The 25,242-nt window shown below is 41.4% G+C and overlaps 1 protein-coding gene across 5 annotated transcripts in view; it reads right to left on the bottom strand.

The window, feature by feature from the left end:
- LOC125333446 (sodium channel protein type 5 subunit alpha-like) overlaps positions 1-25,242 on the bottom strand; it is a 216,089-nt gene that overhangs the window by 35,837 nt on the left and 155,010 nt on the right. For 3 of the 5 annotated variants that reach the window (XM_048319415.1, XM_048319370.1, XM_048319671.1), the window contains 4 exons: positions 22,626-22,772; positions 15,673-15,793; positions 6,278-6,432; positions 2,250-2,423 (listed from right to left, as the gene is read on the bottom strand). In XM_048319415.1, coding sequence (XP_048175372.1) covers positions 2,250-2,423; positions 6,278-6,432; positions 15,673-15,793; positions 22,626-22,772 — 597 coding nt within the window. The remainder of the gene's footprint in view (positions 1-2,249; positions 2,424-6,277; positions 6,433-15,672; positions 15,794-22,625; positions 22,773-25,242) is intronic. The other 2 variants (XM_048319497.1, XM_048319582.1) reach the window with 2 other exon arrangements.

Below are 25,242 nucleotides of genomic sequence, written 5' to 3'. Positions count from 1 at the left end.
ACTCCCTTCTGCAGCTCAGTTGCAGTGATTTGGTTCTCAAAGGACCAAAAAGAAAATGCAAATTGAAATAAAAAGTGTGCTGGCAAAATTATAGGATATTACTGTGCCAATTCAGAGTGGCAGGGTGGGTTAGCAATAGGGTAGGAGAAAAGCATCTGTTAAACCTGCTAAAAATATAGTACCAGGTTCTCATAATCTGCACTGGGAAAATATTTTTAAAAAAAGAATAGTGCAGGGGAGAAAGATTTATTCATTGAGAACCCTAAAGAGCAACTGATGGCCTAGAGTTAGTCAATAACCAGAACAACTCAAAGGTGGAGCAACTTTTTGGTTGGACTGGAAGCTTGCAAAAAGAGTATTTAAATGTGGGTGGAGCATTTAAATGTGGGTTAAGAAAATAAAACGTTCTGGGTCAGTAGGAAGGCTCTGGGATTTATTTTCTGGGGATGAGAGGAGTCCCAGGGGCCTGTGTCCCCCCTGCTTTATGCCATGCATGCTCGGATGTGTGACAGGGAAAGGTGAAGCCCCTTTCCCAGGCCATCTGTGGCTCCTTCTCCAATCTGTCATTATAAACTCCACCATTAAGAGGCAAACACTCAGCTAATTTACAATTGGACTTTGCATTCTTGTGTGGCTCCTGTTCCAAGAAGGGTTTTCACATGCAGGACAGAATTTAGCTTAGTTTTTGGTTAACTCTGTTTGGTGTTAATGAGATGTTGTTCTACAAGTGTGAAACTAATTTCAAACTGTTAGTGATGCAACAGAGTTCCAAACTGCCTCAGTGAATTCATCATGAACTCATGTTGTTGTGAATTCATCAGGAAGACCTCTACTTATGGCTGTGACAATATTCATCCCTCATCCGGCCCTTCCAGTCTTCAGAAGCTCTCTGAAACAGTAACTCCAATAACAAATTCCTGGAAGCCCATACAGTGCTTTAGGTGAGTCCTATTTAGTCCCATTTTACAGATGGAGAAACCAGAAAAGAAAAGCTATGTCACCTAAATCACAATAAGAACAGTTTTCAGGGCTGTGCTATAACTTAGGAACTGGTGGATTCCAATTTTGTGGTTAAATAATTAAACCAGGCTTTCCTCTTCTGCTGGAGCTAATCTGAGAAAAATGAGTGCCTTCCCTTTAAAAGGTTTCTAAGCATATATGCAAAGAAGAATTTATGGCCTGCAGTTTATGTACAGAATTTCCTTTTCATAAATCAATTTATTAAAGCTCTGGAGAAGCTTCCAAAGGCTCTGATCCAGCAGTGCACTTAAACATGTCCATAACTTCAAAAAAAGTAAATTGTCCCATTGAAGTGCTCTCCTGGGCTGGGGCCAAAGAAAGTGCAGCTCTTCCCTCAAGTCAAGGTTCAGATGTAAAATGGGGAAAAATAATTTCTCTGAAGTTTAATAAATTACATAATCATGGCAATGCTCTGCCAGCCTCCCACATTAATACCTCAAGCTAACAAAAAATGGCCTCAGGGAGATAACTGCCTCCTCGTTGATGATACACTGAGACGAAATGTTAGACTTCATCTGGAGGATGTGATGTTGCTGACTTCTCCCAAATTTGGCAGATCCCACATGAATTCAAAGTGAATCTTTGGAGGAGCCAAATCTGGTACCAGCAATTCTCCTGGGACACGAGCTTCCTTTTGCTCAGACTTTTAAATTAGGAGAACAAAGCGTGGCGGTATTTCAAGGATTTGGAGTATTTTGCAATGTTTTGTAGTAGTGAAGCCACTTTGCCAAGAGGACTTTTCACACCTTCTTCTGGACTCCTGTGCTGGTAAATATTTGGGAGCCAGTACTGAACATACTGTTACACACTGCTGGCAGCCTCGCCGGGGAGCTCCGCCAAGGACAGCTCCTCTAATCTGCCGAAAACTTCTGTGCCCAGGTCATGTGTGGAGCAGGCTGAGGTAACTGGACCTTGTGCTAGCTGGGAGTGTGGAATGAGATGTTAAATGCTAAAAGAAAGAGAGAATTCCTGTGGATGGGAAGGGGATGTGACTCAAGTTAGCAGGGTGACACATCTACGTCACAACTAAAGGCGTTCCCGTTTGCTTTGGGTCACGGGGATGCACAGCTACATATCCAAATCTCCTTTGAGCTCTGCCTAGGGGTGATGCTCAGAATCAGAGTGACAGCTGTCATTTCACAGATGCAAAGCTGCCAAACTTAACAGCCCTTTCCCACCCACTGTAAAACCCAACATGAGAAACATTGTCGTTCCAAAATGATACTCACATCTACAATAAGGAAGTCCAGCCAGCACCAGGCGTTGGTGAAATACTTCTTGAAGCCATAAGCCACCCACTTCAGGAGCATTTCCAAAACAAAGATGTAAGTGAATACTTTGTCAGCATATTCCAGCATGGTTTTTATGTTTTTTCGATCTTCAAGGTAAATATCTTCGAAGGCCTGGAAGTACAAAGGATTGATTAATAACTGCTCCTAAGCCCTGTTGGAAAGCATGGGTGTTGCACTGCAGGTCTGTATTTGATAAGATTATCATGTACAGTCTGTGATTTCAGACATATTTTAACATTACAATCAAAAAGAGTGTTCAGGCACAAACAGGACTGACCCTAACCTAAGAGAGATCTGTTCAGCTTTCCCCTATAATGGACACAGGCTTGGCTATCTCTCTCCAGCCTCTACTGGCTGTACTGGCTAGACATCCTTTGAGTGTAGGAAGAGCTTATGCACCCTGAATTTGGAGTGTGAATCCATGAGCAGACTGCCACCCCCAAATGCCCAGATTTATCCTGCCTCAGCTCCTGTTGGTTGTGCCACTGCTACCCAGGCACCTCAGATGTCCCAGGGCACAGGATGTCTATATTTAGGAGGCAGAATATGACCCTTGAATTTTGCCAAATAGATCTTATTGCTAATGATGACAAATTGGGTTATTAACCTGCCTGTGTTATGGAGTACTGGAGTTCCCTGGCTTCTGCTCAGCCATCACATTTCAGGTGGCTACAGCTCTCTGCCTCAAGAAATGCTCATTATTATTCACTTAGTAGAACAATAATGTTTTAAAGGTCAAGGTATCTATCTCCCCATCTCATCTGTCTCTCCAACTAATCTCATGCAGAGCATTATGAAAAGAGTTTCCGTATCTGTATCAAACACGGGCAACTGAATAACCCCTTTAAAATATTTAAGATCTAAACCAATATGCCTCCTAAAAGAAAGAAAATAAAGATGTCTCACAGTTTAGCCTTCACTTTATAACATAAATCAAATAAAAGGTAGGATCCTAGTGTCAGGTTTGCCCATATACAGCCCATTTTGGGGCTTCTAAGTCAAATTACAGTCTGCTTCCCTAGCTACTTTTGCCACTGCCGTTACACAAGCTGCTCCCAAGTCCCTGTAACCTGGATAACCCAAGCTGTGACATATTACTCTCATCCCATTGTGTGACCCAGAGCACTTGGCAGCAAGAAACATAGTTTGAGAGGGTCTGTGCTAATCATCTGAATTATCTGCATTTACATATTTCCAGATCTGTAGCTACTTTCTGAGGAGCTTCAAAAAGTCAGCAAACACCCAGTGCCTGGAGATACAAGAAGTGTGGTACTTGTCACTCAGGCAGTCACACTGCTCTTTTGCCTGCCAGGGAACAGTAATTAAACTGACAAGAAAGCTTTGGCAGCCTGTGCCAAAGCTTGTCCATTTGTCCCCACACTTTGGGGTGACGTTTTCACTGCAACTCTGTCTCCTATCTTGCCTTCAAAAATGATATTTCAAGGGTGTGAAAGAGCTGTTGGAGAAAGCCTGAAAACAATGCACAGATTGGAGTTTATCACTTCTCATAGGGGCTCGCTCACTTTGTCAGATGACTTGCTGTACTTTGCAATTACTGCAAAAATAACAACAAACCATTTAAAGTGATTTCCTCCTGTCGTTCCTTTGCTCTCCCTACTTTCTACTAACTTGTCCTACTGTCTACTAACTGTGTTTTGTCTACTAAAAGCACACTGTAAGTCAGGAAGCAGCTTATTAAGAGATGAAAAATATGCTACCTGGACACTTCTGTACTTCTGGACAAGCTGTGGATCCTACCCAAATGACAAAATTCTGGTGATTTGTATTTTTCCATGGTGACAACAGATGAAACCTTTGCCATATAAAACATCAAGAAGGGGTTTTTTTTTTCTGCTTTGCTTTGTGTGTTAAAAAAGAGTTAAGTGGGATACCTGCAGTGTTATCCAAAATTACTGTTAAATTAAATAAATTACTGTTAAAAAGTATGCTTCCAGTTTGGGTGCTTATGGCTTAAAATCTTAAGGAAGGTTTTTGGATCTTCTGCAATAAGCTAAAGGTGTATTTTCATGGTTTAACCACATCCATATATCTATTGGCTTAAAGGTATATACAGCTCTTCTCCCTTAAGAGCTTAGTGTCCCAGGGATGCAGCCAGATGAGCTCAGTTTTTGGAAGACAGCAACCCAGAATAACAGAAAAAAAGTTGTGTGTTGCCTCCAGCATCTCCAGTCCAAATACCGAAGCGCGGTGCTGATATGTGAGAGAATGCAGGATAATTTGCCCTTATACAGAACTGCATTGGCTAAATTGAAAACAGCAAAAACTAAATGAATGCATGCAATTTAAATTAAATGAGCTTTATATTGCAGTCTTCAGTTATCTAAGGCACTTTTAATTACATATGTAAGGAAGTGTATTCATCTGAAGCATATTATAGCAAGCGACAATCCCCCTCTAAAATGTGTTCAAAAATTAATATTCTGATGCTCAAGCTGGTGCAAAAACTGTCAGAGTCCATTCATTTCAGCAAAGCTGTGACAATTTTCAGAAGCCTACTATTTACCCAAGTTATTCAACCTCTTATTTTTCATAATAAAATAAAATCCCCTGAGCAACATTTCAGCCCATCTCTGGTGGACCAGGAGAACAGTCTATTTCTTCCTTTTTTTCATCAATATTTATGTATTTCTACCTTCCTGTCTCCCTTCAGAGACTTTCTCTGAGCTACATAAACCCAGTACTTCTGTGTTTTCCTCTTTTTTTTAGGCCACTGATAATCTGTGTTGCTCTTCTCTGGAGTTTCTTCAATTAGCCCATGTCTTTCCCAAAGTGCAGTGCCCAGAGCTGAAGCCAGTGCTCCAGCTGAGGCCTCCTTGATGCCAACTGGAGTGGAAGAACAGGATAATTTATACAGCCCAGTGGGATGTTGGGCTTTTGTGTAGGGCTGTGATGGAGTTTATTCTGTTTGTTGCCTGCTCCCTCTTCAGCTCTTTCTAGTAAATCTGCTCCTTACAGCCGTCCTTCATCACACCTTTCTGATTATTCCTGGTGAGGTGAAGCAGGAATAATCCTAAAGTGATGTTTGCCTTACTACTTAAGGCAGATTCATCCATTTGGCTGAAGTCAATCCTGACCTCTGGAAATATGTGGGTAACCTGTCCACACATGGCACTGCCTGCAAATTTAATAAGTGTATGTCTTACTCCCTTACAAAGGAGAAGACCAGTGACCACCAGACCTGGAGAACTCTCGATACACAGCTCTGCTCTAGATCAGGATAAAAACCTGGGAGAAATCCTAACCAATTCCAGGGATTGCTGACATGTAAAAGAGAAATATAAGTACACCTCTGTGAAGAACTCAGGGCTGATAATGCAGAACCCAGTATGCAGTGGGATCTCAGGAGGAGAGGATCTCCTATCAGAGTCCTGGGCAATGACCAACCAGTGCCCATACACACATGTGCACCTGGACACAAACAGGACCCATGCAGGGAAGGTACTGAGTGTTAACCTAAGGTGTATTCAAAACAGGAATACAGGCACCCAGTAGCTCCATGGGTAGCACTGATTCAGTGCCCTCTCTGTCTTTTATAATTGTGATTTGCTGGTTACAGAATGTGCTAAAAAAAAAAAAAAGAGAAGAAAAGAAAAAACAAAGCCACCCCTGGAGCAAAATGCAAGTCTCCAGATGGGAACTCTCATGGAGGAGCAGCTATAGGATGCTGAAGCAGCAATGCTGGCAAACTTCCTCACACAGACTTCCTCAAGGATTTTCTTTTCAAAACGTGCAAGTCAGAATTTTACAATACAGCAGAAGAAGGTTCCCTACCATATGGTAAAGGCAGGTGAAATCAGAAAAGCTGATGACCTATTTAAGCCCCAGACATACTTTGCTTTGAGAAATGACCAGTGAGAGCTCATAAGATCTTAGAGACAGCTAAACTGGGGAACACTGACACCCATGCCCACTTTTAACCAGTTAGGGAATGCTGGCACATTTACCAGGGCTCCACTGCTCAGCAGGATCATGAAGATGATGAACGTTTCAAACCAGTTGTGCTCCACGATTCTGTAGCAGGTCTTTCGCAGCCTCCACCAAATTTTGCCTGGAAATTTTGTGATGTCCACTGAACAGCACGGGAAGAATCGCACACAGACTGTAAAGAAATAAAACAACAAAAAAGGAATTATTACCAAAAAAAAGCCCATTTAATTCTTAAAGCTTCATTAAGAAGCTGCTAAACAAGATTTCTTAAACTGACACGCTGCTGCAGTGTCTTTCCTCCCTTTTGTTTATCATAAATCCCTCTGCTCTGCTTTCTGCTTCCCTCTCTCACTCCTCTATTAAAAACCATTCAAAATCACTTGTGTCCCAGGGAGTTCTCCCAATGATTTTTGTGATACGGAATATATCGGCCATGAGTCACCAGTGCCCTAGGTCATTCAAAAAGTGTTATCTTAGCTCAGGCAGCACTTCTGATCAGGACTAATAACTCTAGGAGGTTATCAGTGATAGCTTCCACATCCTTTTGAATGGAGGAAGGTTATTTTCTTGCTACTACAATACCACTGGAATTACTGATTGAAAGTGGCAATCTGATGAAAGAGAAATGATGAGAGGAGGTGCTACAGTGCAGATGGGACCAATGTGCTGAAGAGACTCAGGCAGCAAAAGCAGGAGCAGATTTTGATCTCTTGGACTCCCATTAGCTTAAACAAGGCATTAGAACAATCTTGGAATTATACTGAGGCAGTTAAATCCCCTTTGATGCCACAGAAATTTAGATATCTGCTCCATAGCAGGTTCCCCACTGATGCTTCATAGCACTTTGTGACCTCAGTGACAAATAGTGTGTGATAGTTAAGTGCTGTGCTGGTAATGGGGCCCACACAAGGATTTCTGATAGGCAAGACCATGGCCATTTTTTGTTTCCTTAGCAACACTCATTTGTTATAGCAAAAAGATGTCATTGGTAACGGATAGATCCATCTCCCCCTCTTCAAAAACACCGTGTGCATTGCCTTGAGCTGGGCAAGAACTTAAAATGGTGTGAGACGACCCTGGGAGCCACGAATTGTCCTGGCCAGTCAGTCTTCTGCCAGATAATCTGACTCAAACCTCACATTTGCTGATAAGAATGACCCTCAGAGACCATTTTATTTTCGAAAAAGCAAGCTTCTTCTTACCCTGTATTTATTCTACGTGTTGTATAGAAAGAGACTTAACTATGGAAGTTTATCAGTCCCATCATGAGAAGAAAAGCCAAAGGCCAACTGCTTCTACAGCTGGAAGGTGGCCAAGGTCACCAACACATCTTGAAACACACAGCCACTGCTCAGAAGTGACAAGGGAAGGCGTCTCACCACGGTGCCGCAATCAAGTGTTTTTGCAAGCAGAAATAATATTTAGGCAAGGCAGCTTGGGAAGGAAAGAGGGCGAGTGCCAAGGTTACAGAGAGAGCAGATGCTGCTAATTCAAGGTGGCATAACTGAGGTGCCTGAGCTGCCTGTGATATGGAAGGAGATCAAGTGCAGCTCCTGGGATGCCGGGATTCCCAAGCAGCTGGAAGTGGGGCTGTGCTGGCAGCGGGCTCTGCCAGGAGGAAGAGAGCTGCTAAGTCTGCTGTGGTGTTCCTGGCATTTTCTGTGAGTTTTTATTATCCCAGATCCCTGCTGTGGAGCAGCAGAACTGTAGGATCTTTCATAGAGGAACTACTCCCAGAACTTTTCCCCTCACATTTCTGAGATTTTGGTTAGGTGTAGGCTCTTGGCTGTGCTGGGTTTTGGTGTGGGACTAAAAGGACAGTAAACCATTTATGCAAAGGTAATAGTGCTGTGATGCAAATAACTACCTGTCCTCTAAATGCCTGCATCATACAGACCCACAGCAGCTCCCAGTTTACCACTGCGTTCTGGAACTCAGAGAAATTCTGGGCTCAGTTGAAATACACTAAATTATCCAAACTTTTTTAGAAAGGCATAATACTGGGAGAAGATAGAAATGTAAGAACCAGCTCTCTGTCTCTTTGTAGGTCAGGCACCACTTCAGCAAAGGCAAGAATTATCCTTCTAAGCACTTCAATCCCAAACACTAAAGAATCAAGGCAAGCGATAAAAGGACAACATATTAGTCACTACTTTTTGCTAAAACCAGTACAATGCTCACAGCTGGCAGTGCATGTGGGTTTGGGTGTATTTTAGGAAGTAGGTACACAGAACAGACTTCACAGAGCAGGCTCTCTGCTGAGAGAGGCCCATCAGGAGAATCCCAGCAGCACAGCACGACAGAGGGCACTACCAGCTGCATCTCTCAGCAGGGCTGCCAGAAAACTCTTGCACGCTTCTCACCCCACAGCCCCATGTGGTCACCACCATCTCTCAGGTGTCTGGCTCACACTCTGTGCTTATAATTCAGGGAGACTGCCAGAAAACTCTTGCACGCTTCTCACCCCACAGCCCCATGTGGTCACCACCATCTCTCAGGTGTCTGGCTCACACTCTGTGCTTATAATTCAGGGAGACTGCCCACCTCATTGTCAGTTTTGAATCAGGAAGACCAAAGGCTTGGGCTCAAAACCCTCACTTATCAAATGAACAGCTTAATGAGAAGGTTGTTCACTCTGTTAGTGTGGATTTCTTGTGTTAAACAGAAATCCCCTTTGTACTGGAAGTAGCCACTGCTTGCAGCAGAATTAACTGTCCTTGCATCTATCTCCTTCCCAAAACCAATTTCAATTTGGAAAAAAAATCAACTTTTTTTCTTACTTAAAACATTTATACAGAAACTTTTCACTCCTTTCTCACAAGTTTCTTCCTAGATGGTTACTTGGCTTTTTAGTCTCTCAGATGAATGCCTAGGCCCAGCCAGTAACAGGCATAATATGCTCTGCCATGCTCCTACAGAGTATATAAATGCTCTGTAAATACTGTTGGAAAAGGTTAGGATCTTCCAGGAAGTGGTTTTCCCCACTCTAAGATAATTGGATGAATCATTCCCTGGAGGAGTTCCACTACACAGGGTGCCTACATGATTACCTGAGCCCAGGCACAGCTAAAATTAGGGATCACCTTCATATTAGAAACTAATGAGCAAGGCAATGTGGGTTCCTAAGTCACTTCGTTTGTGATGGGAAGTACAACATGGTTAAACCAGGTTGTTACTGATTCAGTTGGCTTCCACCTGATAGTCTACAAGTCCAGAGAGGTATTTTCAAAGACAGAAAGCCCAGTAGCACCATTATTTTTTTTTATGCTCTTTGATTTCTTTAATGCAATTTCAATCTGAAAAAAAGAGTCCTAGTTACTGACAGTAATACCTTGAAAAATCCAAAATAGATTCTCGGATGAGTCAGCCCAAAATCACCGTGCTATTAAATCCCATGCTTTTGATTGGGCCCAATTCAGAAACGTTTAGACCAGATTCTGCTACAAATGCTAATGTCAAGTGGCATTTCCGTGAATAATCATGCTGTCTGCAATTCAGATGAAATGCTGCTTTTAACTATTCACCAGTTGAAAAGAAAAAGGAAAGAAGAAAGGAAAACTGACCCCAAACAGGTCTTTTAGTGAATTAGTAGAAACCTGTTTCTATTTTGAATTTTGTCATTTTCCTCCCTGACTCTTCTTTCATGCCTGTGCTTTTCTGGACTCTCTCTGATTTTGGTAGCCTATGTCTCTGGTCACCTTGACCAAAGCTTACATGCTGAGTCAGAAACTTCTCCTAACCAACAAAAAAGTTTACCTGACCTTAGTCTGTAGTCTAACACATTGTTGGGGATTTTTTCCCATATCTGTGAAATCAAAATATCGAAACCATTTTGATGCATTTAAGGCATGACCTGGTGAGGGTCTGAGCAATCCTAACTCCAGCTGATAAGGCAGGTGGTCAGCAAAGCCCAGCTTCTTGTTTTAGAAGGTGCTTTTATCCACACGAAGGAGACCATTCTTTAACACCTTTTAGCACAGCAAGTGTCAAGGCAGGAATAAAACCTCTGGCATTCTTATGACAGAGTTACTCATCTTGCCTGGTCTAACAGATTTGTGCTATCCCACTGAAATCAGTGCTAGGAGGGAATGGGTTGTGCAGAAGACTTTCTCCACCTTGTGATTTTGTCAGGGCTTAGTTTTGCCACCGTAATTCATATTGGGCTGCATCGTTTTTGAGAGCAAATTGACTCATTTCCACCATGGTCTTTTGGTTGGTAGATTACTGCTCATCTGAAACAAAGAACAGCAGAAAAAGTCACCCCAAAGGGTTGAATTATTTCCTGGTAAATCTGTGAAGCTGTTCTGAGCTGCATCTGTGGTCAACTTGTCCAAGAACAATGTCTGTTTTCAATTGACATTTGGACATTTCATACCATTTCTCATAAAACAGAGACCTATTTACCAAGAAACCTTTCCAAATGCATTAATACACCATGATATTATTTACTTTTTGGTTGTATTTCATAACAAGGGAAATGGTCCCTTCAGTCACTAGGGTGTCCTACAGCACAATCACAAGCTGAAGATTAAAATAGATCTTAAAAAAAAAAAAAAAGAAAAAAAAAGAAGGAATTGAATATACAGTGCATTCTGTATAAATATTCCTTTGGTTCCATATTCACATTTTCTAGCCTGGTGCATTCTAATCATGGAGCTCTTAGACCTGATTGCATTACCTTAGTGCATTGGGAAAAAAAAAATCTCTTTCTAAATTTGGTAGTTATACTGAAAAACCTTCCTCCTCAATGCCTGACAGCCAAGCCTACTGATTTTGGGCTTATGGGTAAAGAATTTACAAATCCACTGCTTGTTCACAACAATATATATATATTTAAATTTTCATAAAATTATTAGTTGTGCTTTGGAAGGATTTGGCTGCTGGTTCTCTTCAATAAACCAGGAACGCCAATTAATTTCTTCCATTCTGCTGTCCAGCAAGTATGGTACCTCATGTTCAAACCATAGCAATGTTGTGACTGCCTTTACACATGAGTTCTCAATTATTGGGACGTTCATTTTTAGAACAAAACAGTGTTTTTCTTATCTTTGAGCGCTGGCTACAGCATTGCTTGGTTTGCCACAAAACACGGCTTCCTCAGCATAAACTCAAGCAGGCAGGAATTTGTAACATGGATTTAATACATATTTTATATATGTACATGTATGCTGGGTTTCTAATGACCAGTCTGGCTACCTGGGCATGTACAGAAAAGAGAGCAAACCTGACTGTAAGACCATAAGACTTTGAAAGAGCCCAACTCTCTCCCCGTGCTCGAGGGAACACGATCTCAGCAGACTCTTCTTATTTAACCCCTTCCTCATCTTCTGGCCCCGCTGCTAACTCACTCAGGGGGGTTGGAACTGGATTACCTTTAAGGTCCCTTGCAACCCAAACCAGTCCATGATTCTGTGACTGCATATCTGGGCTTTATAGTGTGTGGGAGAGATTTACTGTCTCCAGCATTTGGGTACCTGAGACACATATGGAGATTTGAGATTTTACTTGTGTGCTACAACTGGGTGCTGCCAAGAGAGGATCTGACAAAGCCTCAGCCTGCCAGGTGTTTTTACCCTTCCAAGGGCTTAACAAGGGTACATTTCTTGTTTATCTGCTGCTACTCTCCTTCAAACACATCATCTGGGAGGTCACTACAAATAGCAGTGTGACGCCTTGGAGGAAAGGCAGTGGGCAGCCTGGCCTACCATTGATGTCATCCGTGCTTTGAGTGAGGGGGTGGATGAGTTTTAAATCTAGAGGTCCTGTCCAACCTGTATTAATTTAATTCTGAATGTGTAATAGGGCTGTAGGAGTCTTATGATGTCTGAAAATTGTACACAACATAATGCCAGCACACAGTTCTGGTGGAAAAGCACAGAGTATCTCAGGTATGACAGCCACAGGGAAGTGATACTTTAAAACTTAAGTTTGTTCCATGATTTTTTCCTAGGACACCAATGAGCACATTTGGTTGGGCTTGGCTTGGTTTTACTCAGCCTTTAAAAATCATCTAGTGGCAGCCCCTGTAACTGTTTAGATTTATTCCGTTTAATGGTCTATTTTTTTCTTCTCTTCACTTTTTTGCTTCTGAACAGCCACTATCTGCAGTCGGGGAGGGCAGGACACGGGTCCCACCACTAATCTGAGTAACTTCACTTGGGAACGTGGCATTTTCCAGCTGATGTTTGGGCGTTTTAGGAGCGATAATGGCTCATACATGGTCACATGGGAAGATGTTTCTGGGCGTCCTTGGTGTCACGAGTTGCGACCAACCGCGCGTTGAGCAGGGTTGATCATTCTCGCATGACCCTCTGATGATATTCCCTTGAAACCTCTGCCAGAGGGTTGTGTCCGGGGAATTACGCCTAAGGACTTGGTGGAATCTTTCTCCTATTAGGGTCTGGGACAGAGGAGCCTGCTGTGGCCCGAGGGCTCTCTTTGGATGACCTTCTGTGAGACACAGAAGGTAATGTCCAAACAGGGAGTAAATTTTGCCTCAGGGAATGCATACCAATGGAGGTAACAGGACTGGAGTGTTGCAAGGCATCTGGAGGAAAAAGTACCCAAATAGCTGGCATTGGATAAATGTTTCTTTCCCATCAACTGGCAACCAGAAATGGTCTCTCCATTTCTATCAGGTTTTTCCCAGCAATACTTGCTAGCTGCCAGTGCTGTGACCCTACCTTGGCTTCACATTTCCTGACCCAAGAATGTTCCCTGTTGACCCTAATCAAAGCTATTTTGAGGTGATAACACATTAACAAGTCCCCCCAAGAAGAACGACCTATGGCTTATCTGGGTCACCCAACTCCCGGAAAACTGTGACCTCAGCAAACTTTCAGCAACTATTTCAAGAACATGCATTATCTTTGTTGCCTTTGTTATCTGAAAAAAAGGGGCCTGAATCTGGAACATATTTGTTCAGGACATAACCTATGCTGGATGTGTTTAGAAATGTCATAGTTTGAATTTAGATAGCTGGTGAGCTAGCAAGGTAAGAAATTAACCCTTCCCCTCTCACTCTTCCTTTTCACATAATCTCCTTCTTTCACAAATATTAACTTTCATTCTCCCAAATATACCAAATATTGTTGTATGTCTTTATAAAAAGCCAGTAAAGGCAGCACTAGATAAACCTGCCCAGTGCATGCTCTCCAATATTTTCATTTTAGTAGTTTAAAGCCTTGTCATCTCAGCTAATTAGACTGTTGTTTGTTGGCTTACTTGGTTTTTAACTAGACTGAAGTGACAGCTGCCTGAGGTTTAATTGCAATGGTAAGTTTCGGCAAAAATATTGGAAATATTTAATAGCAGTTGATTACAGGAAAACACTTTGTTTCCCTGCATAAATTAAACCTAATGTCGATGTTGTTGCTGTAAGAATCATTTGGACTTTCAGTTTATGGCAATTTGACTTGAAATTTTATGAGCGAATAATCACGTTGAGTATGTGCATTTTTGCCAAATCCATGAGCAATGTGATCGTATTTAGCCTAAACAGTAAACTCTGGAAAATGTGCATGGATACATGCTGCACAGGAAAGGAGAGTAGATGTGTTGGGGAGGATGTCACCTGCACCTGCAGGTGTCCCTGGACACCATGCACTGGGCTGAAGGCTGAGAGCAGGCATTCCTTCATTTTCCATTTAGAGCTCAAGGCTCAGCTGGCTGCATCCTGGGAGAAGAGAAAAATATGACTTGAACAGGGACTGGTGAGGAACTAGGAGAGATTAGGAATAAAAACAAAATGCAGGAACAGGGGTGCTCAGGAAGGAGGGGTGCAGGGGCCAGAACCTGGGTGGATGTAACCCAAGGCAAGCTTGGGGTTCAGCCCACAGTGCCTTCATTTCTACATTTCTCTGCTGCCAGAATGATCAGCAGGCTTCAAAGCTGGTTAAATACTTCCAGTGATCCATCTAGAGGAGCCCTGCTTGCTACCCTGCATCCCACTGATAGCACTGAAAAAGACCTGACAAACTGGGTTGGTTCCATTGTGGTCCTGCACCGTGGAATTTCAGGCAGGTCTGGTTATTTTAAGACAGAGCAAATTACAGGGTGCTGCTGCTCTGGGAATGTGTTGTGTGATGTCTGCCTCATTTCTTTTAAAAACTGGATGGTGGTCATGGCCAACCACAGTTTCAGAATTTGTAAACTGAAGTCTGAACAGCATTGATCTCACAGCACCAGCTTGTTTAAGCATCTATAACATAATCACTTTGCAGGGCACAACAGGGATTGCTGCTCACTAGCCCCATTAAGAAATACATTGTGAAAGAATGAAAACACCAGATCTAATTTCTAAATGTTATTGCATGGGTCTGAACAGTTACACCATGCTTTCTTCCGTCAACTGCATTAATTTTTGGCTACTGCTTTTAAGCAGAGCTGCCAAAAAAATGTTTAAATCCTAGGGACATTTGTAAGCCCTGCAGGGCTCCCTTACCTCATTCAATCATCTTTCTCACAGATATAGAGATGCACATTTTTGCTGACTTCAGGGGCATTCATATACCCAGCAAATCATCTCTGTCTGATCCCATCTGAGCTGCTCCGTTTTTGTTTATAATAATCCTTGAATTTTCAAAGGACTATTCTTATATTAAACTAACCCTATTTTTCCCAATCCAGATTTAAAGGAAAATGAAGAATTTGACTGAGATAATATTTGGAATAGAACTCACTCTGAGAAGAATAACTTAGCATGTTATTTACTTTATATATTTATTTTAACATAGATCTGATGTAGCTGGTTTTTAAACCTGTGTTTTGGAGCAGGCTGGTGTTACAATATTAATAAAATGATGGTGAATTTCAGTATTAAAGGAGATATGTAAATGCAGTCTGTTGTTATCTAAAATAATTAGGTTAAATGCCCTTTACATAGCATTTCCCTGACCAGATTACTGGATGTGCTAATCTTGACACCCTTTAAAATAAATGGAAGAGAGTGCCTGGGACTTGTGAACTCTCCAGACAGATTCTATGAACTGCCTGGATACATTTAAGCCACAAAAAACAGCCTGATCTGGTCAGTCCTCTACTAAATTTGATCACGCACAAATATTGGAAGGCAAAAATCTTCATTGGCCAAATGACAAAAATCAGCATTTAAAAACCAAACAAACAACTCTTTATGGCAGAAATTATTATTAAAAAAGCCTAACACTTTAGAAGCTGCAGAGCATTTTGGAGCATGCTCTTGGAGTATCTCACCTTGGAAATCAAAAGACTAATGACAACAAGGGATTCCGAGTGTGTGTTTGGAGCATTATAGTACCTGAGAAATGAAGTGCATCCAGTAAAACACGACTGCAAGCAGCCAGAGCAACATGGTGAGAAGGTGGGGTGATGCTCAATAAGAGAAAAGAAGGTTTTTCACCTCAGCATTGCAGTGAAATATGCAGGCTCTTACCTTCAGGGAAGCAATCTTCAGGCTCCATCAGCTCCTCAGCAAACTCGGGGATCTGCTCCAGCAGTTCTGCAGGATTTGTCAAATCCACTGTGCTGCCTTCAGAAAGACTGATTTCATCAAGCTTGTTGTCAACAAGAGCAAAGATGAAGAAAACAAATTCATCAGTCACCCTGAAGGAAGTAGCTGAGTTTTTATTCCACTGACCAACACCCCAGCTGAAGCCACCACAACAGAGACATTGCCATGCACTTCCCACAGTGCCACTCCTTGGTGACAGCTCTGCCTACCCTGAGACCAAGGGTTGACCCATCAACAGCAACAAGTTAACACATAGAACTTCCTTTTTGTAACAAAAGAGAAGCAAACCACAGAAAGAGTGAACAGCTGTTGAATATTAATCATGGAATCCTAGAAGGGTTTGCGTTGGATGGGACCTTCAAGATCATCCAGTTCCAGCCCCCCTGCCATGGGCAGGGACACCTTCCACTAGACCAGGTTGCTCTGGTTAATGGTAGCTGGAACCTTGGAATGATGGACTTTATCTGTTTGACATCTTGAAGGCTCATACCTTTGGGTGAGGGGTACCAGAAGTGGGACCTATCTCCTGAAATTCTGAAGGATGAATCACATGACCTGCCTTGGGTTCCTCTCTGTGGGGCCTCATTCCCACCCACAGCTGGTGGGTGAAATCTGCACCTGCTCAGTCAGGATCATGCTCTGCTCCTGCTGACACAAGCTCTCCTCTGGGAGGAGCAGAAATCTCTGTCACCAGCATCCAGTCACAGGAAGCTACAGGTACAAATATGTGAGAAGGCTCTTCCTCCTGTCTCAGCCCGTGCCTGGCTTGTTCTCACCACATGACATGGCCCCTTGCCTTTCTGGCACACCTTTCTGATCTCAGGTGACATAGGAGGGACACGTGGCTTTTGGAAGTGTCTCAAGGGCCCTACCACTTGCCTGAAATATCTGACACCATCATCTTAGGTGCATTGTTTAAATTCAGCGTTTCTTAGATCCTCCTCTGCAAAAAGGGGCAAGAAGATTCCCACTCCCTGAAGCATTGGTTGTCTCATCTATTTAGAGCAGGAACTCTCAAAAAGATCTGGGTAAAAAAAATTCTGGGGAATATATTATTTTCAAAATCTGTTTTGAAGGCTGAACTCACTGTTAGAAGACATAAGATATATGATTAAATAAGTCACCCAAATATGAAACAGAAATTTCATTTCAGGTTAAGCTTTCTTCTAGCAGAATCAAGACACTTTCTTTAGAAGAAAATAGGAAATGTTTCTCCCCTATTTTATTTTGCTAGGTAAAATAAAGCGTTTAAATTTTGTGTTAATCCAAAACTAAATTTTACTTGATTTACTTGTAAATTTTACAAGCTAAATAGCTTGGCCACTGAAGTGAAAGACCTGATATTTTCCCAGTCCTGCTCACAGTTTGTTTCTGATTGTATTAGAGAATTATCTGGTGTAAATGGGCAACACCAAAGCTCGTGTCTTCTGTGGGTCAAGGCAATGACAAATTGCTCCAAGCAGGGGAGGTGTGTTATTTGTGAACTGGTTTACTCTGTTCTCTGAGTACCCACTTAAAAGTTTTTGTGCTTTATCCTGCAATAATATTGCCTTCATTTAAAAAAATGAGGACAGTAATACTTACCCACGCTTTTAAACAACCTGTGAGATAGTTATATGAGAGATGGCACGTACAGATAAAGTATTATTTTCCTAAGCATGATGGTGATGGAGTTAGAGGCTAGGCACAGCTTTATATATTTATTATTAATGTGAAAATGGGCCCTCTGTTTTCCAGTATACACAGTCAATGCAAAATTTATAGCTGAATTCAGAGAAATGCTGAACCTGGGGTAAAATGGGCAAGACTGAACATTCCAGCAGCACTTGCAAGCGGGGGTGGAAGCTACATGTTTGCAATTAGCTGCAGCATCCAGAAGGTCATAGTCTTGGCTAGGGCTTTTAATGCTCTACTCAAAAGATCTGCAAACAATTGAGAAGAGACCTTTTAAAAAGAGAGTCAGAACAGAAAGAACAGAACAGGTCCAGGAGATGGATAAAGCTTCTGAAAATTCATAATCAGAATGCAGCTGTCATATATAGAGCCCATTTCCTACAGACTCACAACAGTGTATGATGGAGGAAAAAAATGTCATACCAAGTTTTATCACAGTCAGAACTTTATGATGCTATTCATTAAGGAATGCATTTAGTCATTATCTGTTCTGTTATGAAGATGTCAAAACAGAGATCACTGAAATAGTCCTAAATCATATGCAGCTGTAGGATGTAGAAAATAGGGGTTCCAATGAGAAGAGAAGCTTTGTTGGATATAATTCTCACCAACAGCCAGAAATCAAAGAAAATTGTGAGAGCAATGTCAGCTTGATAACATTTTCAACTAGAGAGCTGGATTTAGCAGAGACAGGTTAGGAAATTCACAGAACAAAATACAATGAAATTATCATAGACAATTTGGTTATTTATCAGGAGAAGTTTCCAGGAAATATTAGAATCTGTCAGTGTCAAAGGGAGGGGGGGAACATGCAAGGCAAACAGACAGGTTTTCTTCTGAAAAGCCCTCAAAGAAGAAGAGACAACGAACATGGATTCAGAAAACAGTAGATTAAGGTTTGAGGGTCTGAAGAGGGACTAGAAAAAGGAACCAAACATATGAGAGAGAAGGGAAAGATTAGGGATGATTCTAGGAAATAAGCAAAGGTTACTCTTTGCCAGAAAGGTTAAAGGGATTAAGAAGGTTTTCATGAACTCAGGGAAGAAAAGAGTTAGGGACACAAGAGCAACTGATGAGGGGAATATAGCTAATCAAAATTCAGTTGTCTAAGAAAATGACCACTTCTTAAAATAATCCAACAAGGGGATCAATAATAAGAAGGGGGAGAGCCTGTTAGAATTAAACTAAATGTAAGTAGGGAAATATCTAGAAAGCCTATATACATATACAAACCAGCAGATCCAGGCAAGGCAGGTTGCAGAGCATAAAGGGATCCAATACGCCCAGTTAACACATCATTAGCAATGAATAGTGAATGCTCATGGAAAACTGGAAACGGCCCAGGAGAGCAGCAATAAGTAAATACAACACTGAGCTGAGAGGGAAGGAAAAGGGAATAATCATGGGAATCACAGATCACTAAACACTTGCTGTAGCCCGTGATTAAAGTAAATTAAATAAAGACGCAGAGGAGAAAAGGAGACTGCTTACTCAGAGTGAAATGTCATAGACATAAAGGCAGTGAGGTGGTTCTCCTCTGTGCTAAGAGAACTCTGCACAAACAGGGGGAAGAGAGGTCAAAAGAAGGCAAAAAAGACAAATACAGAATCTCCTCTTTCTTGGAAAAGGTGAGTGGAGGAAGTGTTCCAGGCAGAGGCAATGGGATCTATCAGAAACCCCTTTGGGAGATCTTCCCCTTGTGCATAAATTCTTGTTGCAGAAGGCAGTTTTTAAAGTGTCTGTTGTGGAGTGGCTGTTTCAAGTACCCGGACAGGGCTTCCACACCCACTGCTTGTGCCTGTAATAGCAACAAATTGATCTGAAAGCGTTTTTCAAAAAGCCTTTAGCAGTGAGATGCTGAAATCTCATTGAAAGTTGATGTTTGCTCAAGGCTTAGCCCTCTTACCTCCCTTCTTCTCTGCCTCACCTCTGAAAAATCACAGCCTTAATCTATCAAATTGACATATGATATATAAACCTTAAGAAAACAGTTGGATGTCTATTATAGAAAAGCCTACTTTCAAAATAAATTGTAATTGGCTCGGGTTCACCCATTGCTGTGAGGAGAAAAGCCATTCTAAGGACCCAAATATAGCACAAACTTTCTCTTCAGAGGAGGAAATCTGTAGGGATTAGGGTCAGCATTATCTTCACTAAAGATACAGAAGAGGTCCTGACCGATATAATCCTCATGTTAGCTGATAATATTAAATTGGAGAGAGTATTGAAATTGAGGAAGCAGAATGAAAAAGAGGAGGGTAACATGGAGATAATATAGGAAAATGGGACATGATTCAAAAAAGTAAAAATGGGACAGTTAAGGGAAAATTTCAATGGACATTTTGGAAACCTGGAGTAATATTAAAAAAATGAGATGCGATTTTGCAGTGGAACACAACGATGTAGAAAACCTTATGAAAGCATCATGTCTAGAAAACGAGATATTATTTCTTCTTTTGCAGTTCTGTAGAAATTGTATTTGGAATATTGCACTTGCTTCTTTGCAAAAGAACTCCAAAAAGGAACCATTGAGGGAGTTGCAAAGAAAGAGGTAAAAAAAGTCAGATAAAGGGCACAGAGATATTAATTTACAAGAAGTAATGAAATGAAAGAACAATAGTGTGTGACTTCAAGGGGTGAGCCCCCAACAATAGGAAGCAAGCAACTGTATATTAAAGTAAGTGATATTAATTCATACAAAGAGACTGATGGATAAAATTGGTAAAAGACAGTAGTGAAATGGCACTTTGAAAGGCAAAAAAAAAATAAGGTGAAAAAGGCTGTTATTTAAGGAGGTATAACATGAGATACTTTTTAGCAAGTGAATTATTCCTGCTGGTAAATGAAGAAATCTAAGTTCCCTGATCCATTTAAAGCCAGATTCCACAGAGTTGTACAAAATATTTTATGGGTCAGCATTTTGGCAGAGAAAGCAACCAGTTTGTACTCTGAAGTCTTCTCTGCCTGTGACACCAATGATTTTATTTCTATGGTGCCTTTCTCATGATTTATATAGAATGAATTTTTAATCATATAATGTACCCTCTACTGACACCAACAGTATTTTACTCAGAACGTGTCCATTGTTTCCTGTTACTGACAATCACTGAAAGCCCTGCCTCTTGGGCATACCAAATTTGTTACTCCCTTGCAGTTGTTGGCTTTATTTGGCCAGTTGCAACTTCTTGGGACATTCATCAAAAATATGACAAGCATGTCCTTGTGTGCCGGCACAAAGATTACTCCTGCATAGGGGGACCGTGAGTATGCAATGTCCACACGAGATCTGGCCTTCAAAAATAGCATCCTTTGGGCTTTGCTCTTTTATGTTGGCATTCATAGCCTCATGTGAACTTCCGTTTGATTTCAAGTCATCCCTGGATTATTGCCATATTCCTCCACCTCTTTCTAAGCAGCTGCAAATAGAATCACAATTATACTCTGCTATAGAGAGGTGACATTTGTGTCTCAGGACCATTTGAAAGTTGAGGGAGGAAATGGGGATTATTTCTTTATCACGATGTTGCTGTATATATCAAGGCTAGAATGTTCCTGACTTACCATGACATTTTGTTACAGCACTAAAGAAGGACATAGTTTTCTGGCCTCTCTGTTAGGATCACAGGGTTCATTTGTCTCGAAAAGACATTTGGACATGAAGGATACCTAATCCCCTGAGAGAAAAATGCCTGACATGGTCTCCTAATTCCTCCTAGTTATAATGCTTCTTTACATTGTTTAAAAGTTTTGTGTTTCTTTGCTAAATATATATACTTTTTTTTCCTGAGATCAGGATATCAAATATTTGAGTCTCCTTCCTGTAAATTCAGGATGTTTTCTTTCTGAAGATGAATATGCCAAGAAGTACTCTGGCAAGGACTGCCCTTTAAAGAAACGTTTCATGGCTAGAGGATTTCTGGTTCCTGTGAGTGGAATTTATCTCACCTAAGTGTGCAACCTAAGTGCTCCCTTTATAGTTAATGGAGAGAAATAGGCACTTTTATGAGACTTGACCTAATGTAAATGCTGATTTCAGTTGGAGATGAGACACATTTACGTGCCTACATTGTCTATACAGAGGCCTCAGATGACAAGTTCTGATGCGGGTGTCTACATTTAGCTCAGTGAATTCCACCCCATATGACAAAATGAATCAGCAGGCTTGGAGAAGGGGAGCCCTGGCTCAGTCATGGGTCTGTTTCCTGTTGTCCTGTCAAGATTTCTCCATGGGATTTCTCCTGCTGTGCACAAACTTGCCAGCAGTTTTATAGCAGAACTGGGAGAGGTGTGATGTCTGTGAGTACTGGGCCATCCTTTCCCTTTCACTAATTTTGCCCCACATAACCACCCCGGGTTCAAATCTCAAGGAGCTGTGGAGTTCTCCAAACTCCCAGGACATCCCAAGCCTTCATTTCCTGATTTCAAAGAAAGGAATTCACCACTCTCTAATAATACAGGCAATGTTATGTCAATAAAATACTAAATCTGAAGGGGAAGAACCCCCAACAAGCCAGCAAGGAGGGTACAGGGAATTACACAGCCTGAAGTCACTCAGTGTACAGTACAAACACATTATTTTTGATATTTATGTTTATAAGGACAACATAATCCTACAAATTGAAAATAAATGTTAATGTATACACATCAAGAAACAATGAGTGAGATGCAGTTTGGCCAAATCAACTGAATAATACCAAGGCTTGCTCTTTAGTTAGTACTTTCACATCAGCTACTTAAATTGTTGCACCTTTCTTGGGTGTGTGTGTTAACAGGAAAAGAAATGTTAATCTGTGACAGAGAGCAGATGCCCTCCAGTGAACCCAACATTCAGGTCTGCCAAGTCAGCAGATGTGATTCCTAGAGCTGCTTTTCAGTGGGAAATCACACACATTTTCTCCTAAAATGAGACAGTAACATTATAGACGATTTTGTGGTTGGTTTTTTTTTTGTTTTCCCCAAAAGCCTGTTACAATTCCATCTTAATTTATAATGCACATTTTCCAAGCCTTCCAATTATTCTTATAACAACAAAAATCCTCTTCTTTACTAAGACCATAATACCTACCACACACTGTTGCTTTCCTACTCCTCAACAAACGTGTTTTGACAAGCCATAAACCCCACATGAACCAGTGGCATGCACTATGGAGCTGGTGCAATGAATTTCATGCAGTATCATGTAGGAAAGTTGTTTGTGTTACCTCTTTTTGCCCTACTGGAGGTGGTGGCTCAGCCTTCAACTGCTTATCCACGTGCAACTCACTTAACTCTTCATAAATCTCAGAGTTCTGACTCCGGACGCCTGGGCTTTGGCATCGCTGCCCCCTCAGCTGCAGCTGCTTTTCCTGCTGGAAATAATCCTAGATGGGTTTATTTTCTTTCTCTTTGATAGCATGCTTATTTCTTAAGGAGAACTCTCCAGCTAGAAGAGAAAACAGCCTGGACTATTCTTGTCAGGGGACAACATCTTAAGGAAAATGGCAAGAAATGAGACAACACAAGCTTACGTTGCAAATTTTGAGCTTCAGCAACTTGGATATGCCAAGATATCTGGCTATAGAAAATGGACATACAAATAGACCAACTTTTTTCTAAGCTGTTGTTGCTGAGGCGGGAGGAAATTCCCTTGCAATCTCCATTTTGAGTCTGGTTTTGAGACACAAACTTCCTCCAGTGACCTGAGGCGCAGAGAGAGGTGGCTGCCAAATAACCAAGGGGTGTACTCCAAAAATTCACAATCAGATGGTGACACTCAACGTAAAAGCTGGAGAAAGGCACGAGCACAAAATCCAATACGGTTCTACAAGCCTGCTTGAAACAGTGTGAAAAATCCCCACACCCACAGAAGAAACGATACACACTGAAGGGGAAGAAAATGCAAAGTTCACTGGAAAAGATAAAAGGTGTTTGAAAATAGACATGGAAAAACTACAGGCAAACATACAAATGTATGAGGCTGCTATTCAGCAAAACACTTAAGGCTACTTTGCACCCACTGAAGCCAACAGGGCTCAACCGCAGGTTGAAAGGAGAGCACACTCTGAAGCACTTCCCTGAAAGGGTACGGACTCTGGAAGCAGAGCAATAATTTTTCCTTTCAGTAAACACATTTGACTAGACCTAGTGCTGGCTAGTATGTGTGGTGCCATTAAATCCAGCCGCTTCTTCCCGGGGTGGTGATTATTGCTGCTGAGCTCTCAAGAAGTTCTCCCAGAACTAATGGCAGAGGAAAGGATGTTTGCAGGGTTGGTCCCTCCCTCTGGAGGCCCAGGTTCTCTGTTTGTGTGGCTTTATTGATCCACCTAAGGCGGGGATTTCACTGAAAACTCCACAGCTCATCACAGCACTACCACTGTTCATGCCATTACTGATGCAGCTACTATAATATTAATAAAACTCCAGCTGGATTCAAAGGGTTGTGCTGAATTGCTTACAGAGGGACTTCCATGCTGAGAAAAAAATTACAAGCATAACCGGATTTCAGTGGTAATTATTTAAACCTATTTATCTTTCACTTGTCCAGCTTTTTTTTTTCTTTCCCTTGGCTTGACTGACATTCAGTGTTATTCAGGTATTAAGTGAATTTCCCTTCCCCAGGGAGCCCCAGACTACCTGCCTCAGTTCTAAAGCCACATCACCACAGGAAGTCCCTCAAGAGGTACCCAGAGCAGAAAAACACTTTATTCCAAATGTAACTATCTGAAAGACCAAACGACACAAAGAAAGCAGTTGGTTAAGCAAATTTCTCTCTGTATAAATACTTTCGGACTGACAGGTTTGAGCCAGTCTTTTCAAACATTGTCATATGTCTCTGGGAAATTATTTTTTAAATCACATTACTTGTTTCCTGCTTCAGAGGGCATGTGGTCTAAAATATATTCTAACTTTAATAAACCAAATGATGCATGTCCAAACCTATAGCCTCTGCATAGGAAGGTACTACATATAATTTCTAGTTACAGGTTAGCACTGATCTTCACAGGCCAATAATCATTGAGTTCCAGGTCTGTCTCTGACAAAAAGTAACACTTTTTAAGGCTTTCAGTATTCTTTATCTTTGGAAAAAGTGTAATATTCAGGGGAGAAGCCAATGTGGAAGGCACAGTGTGCACAGCTAAGGCACTCAGCCATAAAATGTCCTTTTTTTTTAATGCAATGTGCATACAACTTAGTACCAAGTAATTTTAATGGCATGATATTGGTTATAGCACTGGAACAACAGAAACAATTGTTTCATGTTGAAAGGGCAACGCAATCTGAGGTGACGTCTCAAGTTCATTTATGCAGAAAGGTTGTGCACTCATATTCATTAGAAACTGTGCACTGTAAGAGGACAGACTCTGTAACTCAGCTGATCTGACGAATATTCAAGTTGTTAAGCAAATTATTGTGTTAAGCTAGAGTCAAATGCCAAACTTACACCAATTCTCTATTTACTAATCCCTCTGTGTGGTACCAGGACTTAGCAACGCTTTCCTAGAGACTAAACTCCAGGAAACGTGGACCTGGCTTCTTCCCAGAAATCACACTTGCACCAAGTATCCAATTAGTTAATGTTAATTAAAACTGATGAAATATATCCTGGAAAATTATTCAATGTGGGCATCATGCACAGGTGCTCAGACAACGATTTGGTTCATCAACATGTGTTTTCAGACTTGTCTTCTAAATTTATGAGGTGGGAGAAAATGAGTAAGATAAACAGACCATTCAAAAGAATCTGGTTGTGAAGACTGATCCCAAAAGGAGTGTTAGGGAATCAATTGAGTTTTTGCAAATACCAATGACAGCCCTGGTAAACCATTCTCATAGGATGCA

Source organism: Corvus hawaiiensis, chromosome 1, assembly GCF_020740725.1.
Source record: "Corvus hawaiiensis isolate bCorHaw1 chromosome 1, bCorHaw1.pri.cur, whole genome shotgun sequence".
Taxonomy (NCBI): domain Eukaryota; kingdom Metazoa; phylum Chordata; class Aves; order Passeriformes; family Corvidae; genus Corvus; species Corvus hawaiiensis.
This window is presented reverse-complemented; position numbering and strand designations above follow the sequence as displayed.